The sequence below is a fragment of the Mustela nivalis genome, assembly GCF_964662115.1.
Source record: "Mustela nivalis genome assembly, chromosome: 10".
NCBI lineage: Eukaryota > Metazoa > Chordata > Mammalia > Carnivora > Mustelidae > Mustela > Mustela nivalis.
The window spans coordinates 59,938,531-59,950,620 of NC_139029.1; the positions used below are offsets into that span (position 1 = coordinate 59,938,531).

The window sequence follows — 12,090 nt, forward strand, 5'->3', positions numbered from 1 at the left end:
GCTAGCTTGTTGATTCTAGGATACTAACTCGTAGAAACCTCACAATCAATAGCATGAGTGTGTGTCGTTCGATTTATTCAGTCATTATCACTCTTCCACTTGCATTTCATGGTGTTGAGCAAATAGTAAGTGAAGAGTATGGAGGTTTTTTCACCTTACTCTCAATAAATGGGTTTAACAACAATACAAATCTTATAATCCACCTCTTCAATCCCACTGGCAATGGGACAAATCCAATAGCTTTAGAGGTAAGCCTTCAAATATACTTCTACTGACAGACTGAAGTTTGTTTTAGAAAAAGTCAAGGTTCTACAATCCTTTGCATTCATTGAAGTGTTCTGTTTCCATGGTTTCCAAGAGTTCACTGAAATTAGGCTTTCAGTGTTTAGAAGTTAATGATATGGGGCTTTGGTAAATTTCTTCTCTCTTACCTGTATTATGTTCAAGATCTGTATATTGCTATTCCTGAATTAGTTTGGGGTTCTATTTTGCTGTCAATGTGGGTTTTTTCCCAATGTGCCTTTTCATAAGAACCAATGGTAGATACAAACTACCTTAAATCAGTATGATAAAGCTCAACTAGGGTTGCTTCCTGGCAGCATTAAAAATAAAATTACAGTTTTCCCTGTCAGTGAAGAACTAGCTTCACAGGGATTAATAGGGAAACCTAGGCTTGGGATTCTCTGGCCTTTGTCAAGGAGGAGTGCCCTGATGAAATAAAATCCAAAAGATAGAGTTCCAGTGGCCTCACTTTTCTGGCAGAAAAAACAACAACAAAATCTTCTGGATATGGTGGGAGTCGTGGATCAGTTTATGTTGGGCCCAAAGGTACACAGATGCCCAGAATATTAGGTGGAGGCTTTATTAGGGTATGAAGCAAAGTACATGATTCCCAATGTTACCATACAATTGTTAACCGGTTTCTGTGTGCTGCCCGAATTGTGAGGGACCTTAGAGTGGTTGCTGAGGGTCCAGTCACCACATAACATATATAATAAGGAAAGACCAACAAGGTCTCTGAACCTAAATGTGTTGTCTCCATTGTCTAGAGCTCCAATCCAGGATCCCCAGCAGTCACCCCTCATGAAAATATTGAGTTTTTGATTTGTTTTTTTGTTCCCTATGATCGAAGAAGCAGGGATAAAAATGTAAAATCAGTGGAAGAAAAATATCAGGGGGCGCCTTGGTGGCTCAGTGGGTTAAGCCGCTGCCTTCAGCTCAGGTCATGATCTCAGGGTCCTGGGATCGAGTCCCGCATCGGGCTCTCTGTTCGGAAAGGAGCCTGCTTCCTCCTCTCTCTCTGCCTGCTTCTCTGCCTACGTGTAACCTCTGTCAAATAAATAAATAAAATTAAAAAAAAAAAAAAAGAAGAAGAAGAAGAAAAATGTCAGAAAGAAAGAAAGGGAGGAAAGGAGGCAGGAAGGGTGGAAGGAAGGGAGGCAAGTATGCTTCTGTGACTGCACGGAGATGATCTACATGACTTGGAAATATTTTTTTTTAGGAAAAGGCACAGAGCTCCAAAGTTAGTAGAGGTGAGTTGCACTGCATTTCAAGGATCTAGGAAGCACCTTACATTATACTTGAAACAAATTGGAAGCAGCTCAGAGTACGGGGGTTCCATATGGAGAGGTACAGAGCCACATTTTGTTAGTGGCAAAGGTTTAGGAAGAGTTTTTAAGGGGAACTTAATAGGCTAGAACAGTGTAGTTGCCTCTGCTGAAAGTCAAGAATGTGGTAACTCCCCAGAGGGAGGTCTGAAGCAGAGAGTTCTGGGCCATCAAGGAGTACCACCAGCAAAACTGGCAACAGGCAGATCTGGGACTCCTCAGCATCAGGTCTGAATGATTGCTTGTCAGGCAGATGTGTTTGTAAACTAATGACTTTCACAGTGTGATGAGATTCAAAATGAAGCCTAATTGCTTCCACTGATTTAACCCTTGGAATGCTTCCAGGCATGCCGATAGCCATGTGTCTTTAATCATGTAAGTTAATCACCTTCAGGCATTTATCAGAAAACAGTGGCTTATAGCAAGTCTGGAGAGCATTGCTGTTGCATTATTAGTTTTACACTTCTGAGGCTGTCATCTCTTCAAATAAGGACACTGAGAGGTTGGCCACGGTGCCCTTAAACTAGTGTTTGTTAGTAGCAACGGACACAGTCAATTATATGGCTCTATAATTCAGAAAAAAAAAATGAATTAATATTTATGTGGATTTTTTTAAGTGGCTTAAAAAAAAAAAAAACACTTAATGGTACCAGAGTGAGAGTAGCAAGTCACCTTGATCCTTCTAAGGCCATCATGAACTCCAGTCTGGCTCTGGAGGTAAGTCAGAATTGGAAAATGGTCTAATAATCAGGCCAGTCTGATTAATAGTGACAATTAGTATTGGACTATAGTGCATAACCAACTGATTATGAATCATTTAAGCACTTTAGGTAAATTTTCAATATAGGCAATTAAAATGAAAAGACTCATGATGCTTACATAATGACTTCATTAAATTAACTCAGTTCTGAGGTTGGAGTAAAAAAAAAAAAAGTCAGAACCAGCAGAATTTAACTTCCATTCACTTTTGTATAAACGAAAACTAGAGAAAATACTTAAAAGATATAAATACATACACACACCACACTGAAAACAGCTTATTCTTTTCTGAAAGTGAACTGTGTTACTATGGAAGAAAGAACTGAAGGTCAGAGCAGGGATTGTATTCGCATTGGATGAAGTAAATCTTGCCTTCAGTTATATTTTGTATTCTGCTAAGTGCATACATTGTTAAGGTTAAAAGAACTTTATTGTGGAGTCATCTGTAAGGGACAGACATTTCAAAGAGACAAATAGTCAGTTCTGTTACATAAACAATTGACCCAAATCATTTGCTTCATGATAAGAGACAAAGCGAAAGCCAACTCCAAATACTGTGCTTTCAATGCAGTCAGGGGAACAAAGATTCCTTTGGGTGAAATGCAGTCATTCAATCAAAGTAGCAACAGTTTTATAGAATTAGACAATGGGAATGGAAGGAGAAGAGACTCTCTAGGGCTAAGAGTGAGTTGAAACACTCCATAGTGAAGTCAGCTTCTCCTGTGGGTTTTGATTCGGAAAGTCATATTGTTTCCAAGACTCATCACTTGATTCCTACCCAGTACATGGCTTTATCATTTACAAAGGGCATTTGTAAATGCCCTGTAAGCTAGGTCTTCCATATTTTAATAATAACCAATACCTATTTAGCACTTCAGAATTTACAAAGCTCCATGTGTGATCTCTTTTTTTAACATTTTATTTATTTGAGAGAGAGTGAACTAGAGAAAGAAGGAGTGGGGGGCGGGGCAGAGAGGGAGAAGCAGACTCCCCACTGAGCAGGGAGCCCAATGGGGGGACTCCATCCCAGGACTCGGGGATCATGACCTGAGCCAAAGGCAGACATTTAATCGACTAAGCCACCCAAGTGCCCCTCCATGTATGTGTGATCTCTGGTTCTTCATTCCTCTCACAGGTTTTAAAGACGAGAAAGGAAGATTCAAAAAGTTGAAATTATTTTTTGTCCAAATTCACGGGACTAGTAACAGCAAAAACCAGGTATTCTGACTCTGGGTCCTTTTCCTACATACTCCTCTTCATCCTATTTCTTAAGACCTTCTCTTTTACCTTAATGATATTTTCCAGAATTAATTCTCACAGTCACTATATTCTTTTCTAGGTCTCTGACTGTAAAAGCCACTTTACAGTCTACCTATTGTATGATAATGTTTCTTCCTTTCAGTTTGCATTTCATTCCCAATCAGATTGTCATCTCTTTGAAAGCAGACACTGTGGTTTCTATCACAGAATGAGGCCTTCTAAGCAAGAAGGGTAAACCTGTGCAGAAATCCACATTGGTGACTTCCATTCCAGCATATCGTTTCTCCTGTAAGGCATGATCACCAAAGACTGCAATAAAACCCTTTGAGCTACTGGCGCTGCATGGTTGACTTGGCACACTCATCGGCTAAGCTGCTTGCTTCAGAGCTTGAGCCTCACTTCACACAACAAAATTTCAAGTCCACAAACAGCACAGACTATTAGAATCACACTTGTTTAGATGAAATCAAAATGTTAGATCCAGAAATGCCAAAAATTACTGTAAGTATGAAAAACTTATTGATGTTTATCTCTCGAACTTCCTTGTATTTTTTTTTAATTATGTTATGTTAGTCACCATACAGCACATCATTAGTTTGTGATGTAGTGTTCCATGATTCATCATTTGCATGTAAGGCCCCGTGCTCCATGCAATACATTCCCTCCTTAATACCCATCACCAGGCTCACCCATTCTCCCTAACCCCCTTCCTTCTAAAACTCTCCATTTGTTTCCCAGAGTCTGTAGTCTCTCATGGTTCATCTCCCAGTCCGATTTCTCCCCCTTCATTTTTCCCTTCTCTGTTGTCCTCCAGGCTGTTCCTTATGTTCCACAAATAAGGGAAACCATATGATAATTGACTTTCTCTGTTTGACTTATTTCACTTAGCATAACCTCCTCCAGTCCCATCCAAGCTGATGCAAAAGTTGGGTAATTATCCTTTCTGATAGCTGAGTAACACTCCATTGTGTATATGGACCACATCTTCTTTATCCATTTGTCTATTGAAGGGCATCTTGGCTCTTTCCACAGTTTGGCTATTGTGGATATTGCTGTATCAACATATGGCCCTTCTTTTCAATGCATCCATATCTTTGGAGTAAATACCCAGTAGTACAATTGCTGGGTCATAGGATAGCTCTATTTTTTATTTTTTTGAGGAACCTCCACACTGTTTTCCGAAGTGGCTGCACCAATTTGCTTTCCCACCAACAGTGTAAGAGGGTGAACTTCCTTGTATGGTTACCAAACCTCCTGCCATATGGAGATCATTCCTCAGCATCATGTCACCCTTAAAGATGTTTTCAGAGTTTTAGCATCAAGCGTGTGTGTGTGTGTTGCATATGTGTACACTTGTGTATATTAAAACATCTGTTCACCATTGTCCTTCCTTCCTTCCACTGTAACTCTCTCTTCTCATCTACAGCTCCTTATTTCTCAGTCCTTTTCCCCCAGATAATAGGATTTGGGCTAAAGGGCTAATTCAATCAATTACTGAGAGGTTTATTTATCTATCAAATTCAAATCAAAAGGGTCTGACTCACAGGGATATTTTCACCAAATGCTATGTACGTGAAGATACTCTGTAAAGCATCATGTGTAACAGAAAACGGTCTCCCCCCAGAATTTCATATAGAAGCAAATGGATAAAAATGAACCTCCCAGGTGGTCTCCTAGGGAAGAAAAAAATCTTAGAATTCTCATCATCTTATTTCCTTTCACTCTTCTGATCCTGATGACACTCTTTGTGTGCCTAGCTGGATTCCCAGGTCAGATTGCAGGTGTCCCGTTCACAGGGATTGTGCTTCATTCATCAACATATGACCTATTAACCACACTCTACCAGGGAAGAAGGTTAATCTTTGCCTGCTGTGTCTTGGTGGATCAGAGGTGTATTCAATTTATTTCCATGTAGCTTGTTGACTTCATTCTCATTACCTTATAGTCATATACATTGAACACAGAAATTTTTAGCACTAGCTGTCAGATCTTTCTTCACTCAAGCAGACTTTCTGTAATTTCTGTCTAGACAGCAAGCTGAAGAGTCCTGGCTCCTCAAGGCCTATCTGGATGATGTGCGAGTCAGCTTCCCCTTAAAAAGCGTAAACTCTGGAGCCTGAAAATTGAATGCTGCCTCCATTTCTTACTAGCTGTGATACTGGCCATCTTATGTAACCACTGTGATCCTCAGTTATCCATCCGCAGAATAGATATGCTAATACCAACCACATAGTGGCTCCATGAGGAATGGAAGAATCATGAAAACACCAGTGCTTTCCTACAGAAGGCTCTCACGCAATACTTACTCCCTTTTTTCTTTACTGCTACCCTCTCTGTTACTGCCCTACAACTTTCACTATTCTCACTCGTCTCAAAACTTGCCATTCAGGACAAATCTCAGTAATTAAACTCTTGAAGTTACCACTAATAATAATTGTACCACTTCTATTGTCTTAACTGACTTCAGCTCTAAGCTCCTCCCCTCCCCTACGTATCCTCAACCCTGATGCTGATGACTCTCTGACCCCCCACAAGGGCCAGCACAAAGCCTTAGTTAGTGCTGTCACTGATCAGCACAGATTCTCTCAGCTTCACCCCTGCTTATCTCTCTCCATATACTTCACTCCAGGTAATAGGAACCATGACTCAGCAGTAACGAATAAAATGAATGGCTGAATCTTAGAGGTAGTTCTTAAAGTTAGTTTCCATGGTTACTGAGTGGTTAGAGAAGGAATGGGCAAATCCAAAAGACAATCTTGAAGTAAATAGAAAATTTTATTTTGTTCCAGCACTTCCGAAAGTTCTGCAATATTATTTTCATAGTATCCTTTTTGACATTTGGTCCCATTTGCTGGTATGAATGCAGATCATCTTATGTTCCTAAACTGTCATTTCATCCTTTGTTTTGTGTACTTTACTATTGTGTGTTAAGAACACAGGAGTTCTGTCTCCTTGTATCAGACCTAGAACTCCCTTCCACTTTCATCTTTCCTTGTAAGAATCCAACACCACCTCTACTAAATTTCCCTCCATTATTCTACAGCACGTACTCCAATTAGGAAGTATATCTTCCTATAATTCCTGATAGAAACTGTAAGTATCCCTAACTCTAGACCTTTCTAAGATCATCCTCCAACTTAGACTTCTTTTCTCCCATTATCTTCGGCCCCATTTTCTCCTCACTACGTCTGCTCACAAACTCTTTGCCTATCTCGTTTACCACTGTGTATCCCAGAATACAGAAAATTTCTTGATACATGACCAACATTCAGCCAATTTATATTTATAGACTTACAGACTTTCCCTCAAGTCCCACTTTAAAAATAATTTCTTTTTTTAACCTACACTATTTTCTTTGAATTCTTACATAAGCCACATTCATTTTTATTTTTATCAGCTGATTTTAAGTTCCTTGAAGATGAAATTCATAACTTGCCTCATGTTGCATCTCTCAGAGTATCTTGATAATATGAGGAAATTAAATATCATCTTGGAGGAAAGGTTCATAACCTAAAACAAGAATGATTCATAAAATGCATTTCTCACCTACCGTTTTCTAGTCTCTATTCTAAGATCTGAGAGAGTGACCTTCATGAACTAGAGTCTTTGTCTTCACTGTTACTAGTTACCTGTGTAATCTCCACTGATACACTCAAATTCTCTGAGTTTTGGACTCTTCTAGGAACTGAGAGGGTTATACTAAGTTCTAATGTCTCTTCCCATCGTAGGATTTTGTAAATTCTAAATATTTATCAGTAGATTGATGAATGGTATTTAAAAAGTATTCATGACTATTTTCTATTTCTTTTGATTTATTTGTTCAACAGATGTTTATTGAATGCTCCAAGGTAATGTGTATGCTAAAAATACCAGAGGTACAGCAGTGAACATAATCCATGCATCCTGAGGTATCCTGCTTCTCATACCATGATGCCCTGGATGTCCCAGTGACCTAATTCACTTAAATTTCTTTGATAAAAGGGCAAAATTTTGCTAAACCCTCCACCCCAATTCCAGCTAGCTCTTATTAACATAAAATATTTACTTTGGGAGAAATTTAAGCAAACAAATAAATAAGTATTCCATACAGATGTAACTTTTCTGGGGGTTCTCAGATCCGCGATTTTAAGCTATTGCCTGGATGACAACTATGATGGAAAAAGTGAAAATTTAACCAGTTGTTCTGGGAGGCTTTCCCTATATTGAACTAGAGCAGCAGCTCCATTTACAAATCTGTTTTACATCTTGAAATGATACTCCTAAAAACATTTTTTTTTAATAACCACTGTTCTGGGTAACTAATTGGAATTAAAACAAAATAACAGACAGGAAGCTATACATATAAATGTGTGATAATTAGAACTCCCTATTTGGTATGTATTTTAATATATCTTTAAAATGAAACACCCATTATCTTTTGATAGGCCAATGGATGTGGGATTGAAACTCCCATAAATCCTTCAACAAATAGTGGTACAACATTAGATGCATTTTTTTGTTGTACTTGAACTTCCAGAGAGCTCCTGATGCTATCAAGTTCTTTATCATGACAGTCATCACATGTAGCAACTGATAAATTTGTGGTTAAAAAGAACATTTCAGGGTTTTGTTTTGACATCCTTGATTACTTCTACACTGGGTTTTTCCAAACAAAGTGACTTTAAACACATTCTGGATTTTTGGTAGTTGAGAGAGGATTAAGTCTCTATCACAGAACTAAAATTCACTAATAATACTAGGGAAGTACAAAAGTAACTTTCTTATAAAGCTCCAGTCAACACCAAAAAGCATTTGTGTAAAGGATTCAATGTCTTATTTGTCTTACTCAGTCCTAGAAAATTAGGTTCATAACCTCTTTATATTGATCATGGAGCAAAACAACTAAGGATAGAGGCAATAAAACATGGGATAGCCTATGGACACTAAAAAAAAAAAAAAGAAAAAAAAAAGAAAAAAAAATCCAGTGAAGGATCTCCTAATTCTGAAGTGACTTATTTGCAAGCCAAATGTGAAATGAGCATGAAGGAAGGCATTCAGTAAGAAGCACTCAAAGATATGCTCGTCTGTAAGATACCCCACAACTCATTTCACCAACATGTGTGAGGAACAATCTTTTTTGGTCTTTCCCAGTCTTGATTCTTGATTTACTTTTTGAAAAGGAAGGACATTCTTAATCTAGCTTGAATTATGGTTTGGAAAGACTTTGATGACCTTTATACATTTTCTTCCCTAAAACCTTAAAAGGTGGTATAGCTAGTATCAGGTTTAAAACATTCCTTCTTCCTGGAATTGTAGCTAGAAGATACTGACCAAGACATTTTCCACAAAGGGTCCTTTTACTGTGTTCTTGTTGGGCTCTGACTTGAACTGTCCTTATGCCTAGGGTTCCAGCAAGCTGGTTCTCTAGTTCTGACTCTCATACGCTCACAGATGCCTTTGACCGTGTCTGTTACAATTGTATTAGCAACTGAACCTCAAAGATTTGAAAAAGTGATCTTCAGCTAATGGGACTTTTTGACAAATTTAGAAGATATACTCAAAGTTGGATACTGCGTGTGCTTTCCAAGCTAGATATAAAATGATTTTGTATATATTCCTTTTGAATTAGCAAAATTAGGAAAATCAGACTCACTAACTTAAGATCGCTGGTCATCTGTTGGAGCTTCTTTATCATCTGGGCAAACACATATCATTCTCTTCCTTAAGATTCAGAAATTCAGAAATTCAGATTCAGAAATAATAAAGTCTACTGAAAGTTGTTTTTTGTTTTGTTTTGTTTTGTTTTTTTATAGTCACAATATTCTTCTCTGTGAGGATGGGCATGCTGTGGTGGCAGATTTTGGAGGTGAGATTTCCATGAATAATACCCCAAATGACATCAGTCTCTTTCTTCCTTCCTAGTTGGTGCCTAATATTATCTGATGAATCTGAAAATGGATTTCACACTGACAGCTATGCTTCTCTAAGTCATTCAAATTTCAGTGACCCTGATTCTCAAAAGTATATTGCTTATTTTCAGTTTTTCCCCTTTGATATCCCCGACTTAAAAAAAAAAAAGGAAGTGAGCATTTGAATAAGGTAGAGGCTCTTGGGGTTTCAAAATTTTATCTGTGATTTTAACCTTGTTTTTAAAGATATTTCCTTTGACATGAATTTGTTTTCTCTCTCCCTCAGAATCAAGATTTCTACAGTCTCTAGACGAAGACAACATGACAAAACAACCCGGGGTTTGCTGCTGCTTGTGTTCCCTATAATTATGAAACAATTAAAATGTGTAAACTCAGCACGAGACGAAGTGAGAGGAAAGCAGCTTTAACTGGAAGCATTGTCATGGTCCCAGGGGCAGGATAATGTTTTATGTTTTTATTTTCAGTAAGCCCTCAAAAGAACTCTTTCAAGGCTCTACCAGAAAAATAGATTAGATATATATTTGGGAAGGGCTATGGGCAAAGTAATACACAACTTGTTTAAAATATAACTTTAAAAAGTACATGGCAAGCATAGTTAATTGGTTCTCAGTTTTAGATCTTCTTTATTCAGCAGTGGAGTGAATGTTTAATCAGTAACGAACTATAGAATCTGTAGTTAACCAGCATCTATTAACAACTTTTTTCGACTTTAACATCATAAGGCAATATGTCACATAACCCAACATTAATATTTAAGTAAAATATGTTATAACATCTGAAGCAAGCATAATTGTACTCAAAATGCCTGCTATTAAATTCCTTACCTACTCTCTCCTTTGCTCCCCGCCACCCCCAAAAAGTAACTTCTCTTTCTAGACCCCCTCTGTTATTTAATTACCCATGTTTGAGGTAATTTTCATTCCTTCCTTCCCTGCTTCCACTGACTTTACTCACTTTTTCTGTCTGTTTGCATGCTTGTTTTCAGTTCAACCCAACCTCTCATTTTTCACCTCAGTGCAGGTCTTCATCTCTCTTCTGAACTAGAAGTAGGATTCTAACTCCAGTATTCTCTTCCAGTTCATTCTTTGCAACATCAGCCAAGTATTGGGTTCTGTCAGTTCACTTCCTCTTATAAATCATCAAAGATACCCACTACCCAGGGCACCTGGATAGCTCAGTCAGTTAAGCATCCGTCTTGATTTCGGCTGAGACCGTGATCTCAGGGTCCCAGGATCGAGCCCCACATCGTGCTCCGTACTCAATGGATATCTTCTCTCCTTCTTCCTCTGGGCACCCTCACTCCCTGTGCATGCATGCTCTTTCTCTCCCTCTCTCACACACATAAATAAATAAATATATATGGAGATTATATAGATATAGATCCATATATATATCTCTACTACCCACAGGCCAAATCCAAATTCATTATCTAGCAGCCTCCTGTCCTCCCCAGTCTGGCTCAGAGCCACTCTGTGACCCCTTCTCCCACAGCAAGTTCTCTCAGATCTCCTGCAGCCCAGCACACAACCCTCCTGGTCATTCCGCAAACATGCCATTCACCTTCGCAGCCCCATGACTCTCCTAGTGTGGTATTCTCTACCTGGATAGCTTTCTACTCCACCCCACCTAAAAGCAGTCTACTCATCTCGTAAGACTGAGGAAATTATATCCATTTTAAGTGACTTCCCTTCCATAACATCCCCTCCCCACTGCCTCCTCCCCATGTACTCTTCTGTCGTGCTTTTGTGCATTTTGCACTGCTAACTTAAACTCTTATTTATTCAGTCTACAAACATTTATTGAGGGCCTGCCCTGTATCAGGCATTGTGCAAAAGATGAGAAATGCAAAAAATGTAAAGAAAAGTTTAGTCCTTGATCTCAAGGAGCTCATTTTCTAATGGGGAAAACATGGTAATAAGCAGAAAGATTGAAAGCAGTGTGGAAATTTTGTGGTAAATAAGGTGTGACAAAGCATCATGGGAGCTCAGGTGGGATGAATGGGAATAAATTAGCTGTAGGGAAAACAGAAAGGAGTGGCAGGTAGAATGAACAACAGTATGAGCAAAGTCACAGGGGAGAATAAGAAATATCAGACTTCCTAGGGGAACTTCAAATAGGTTGGCATTGTTGGCATGCACTGTGAGAGGAAGAGAGAGCGAAAGATGAATTAGAGCAGAAGGCAGGAACCACATCATGGACCGTGTCGTATTGTAAGCAGGATTATGCATGCTGGTTTCCCCAATTAGACTTCACTCATTCATTCAACAAATATCTGTGGGCTCTTTACTAGAGGCCAGATATTCTTCTAGGAACTGGGGATATTACAGTAAACAAATTAATTTTCTTATTCCTATGGAGCTAATATTCTACTAAAAAGGGATAGACACTGAACAAATTAACAGATTATATATTGTTAAGAGACAATGTTGTGAAGAGACAAGTGTTATGAAGAAAAAGCAAAGCACAGGATATGAATGGAGAGTAGTAGGGTGCCATTTAGATAGGGCAAGAAGGAAAGATAACATTTGATGAGAGACCTGACCAGCAGTCACCCG

At 38.7% G+C, this 12,090-nt stretch overlaps 1 protein-coding gene across 5 annotated transcripts in view; it reads left to right on the forward strand.

The window, feature by feature from the left end:
* TNNI3K (TNNI3 interacting kinase) overlaps nt 1–12,090 on the forward strand; it is a 317,149-nt gene that overhangs the window by 213,303 nt on the left and 91,756 nt on the right. For all 5 annotated transcript variants that reach the window (XM_082686565.1, XM_082686566.1, XM_082686569.1 and 2 more), the window contains exons 18-19: nt 9,419–9,471; nt 9,801–9,853. In XM_082686565.1, the coding sequence (XP_082542691.1) occupies nt 9,419–9,471; nt 9,801–9,853 (106 nt within the window). The remainder of the gene's footprint in view (nt 1–9,418; nt 9,472–9,800; nt 9,854–12,090) is intronic.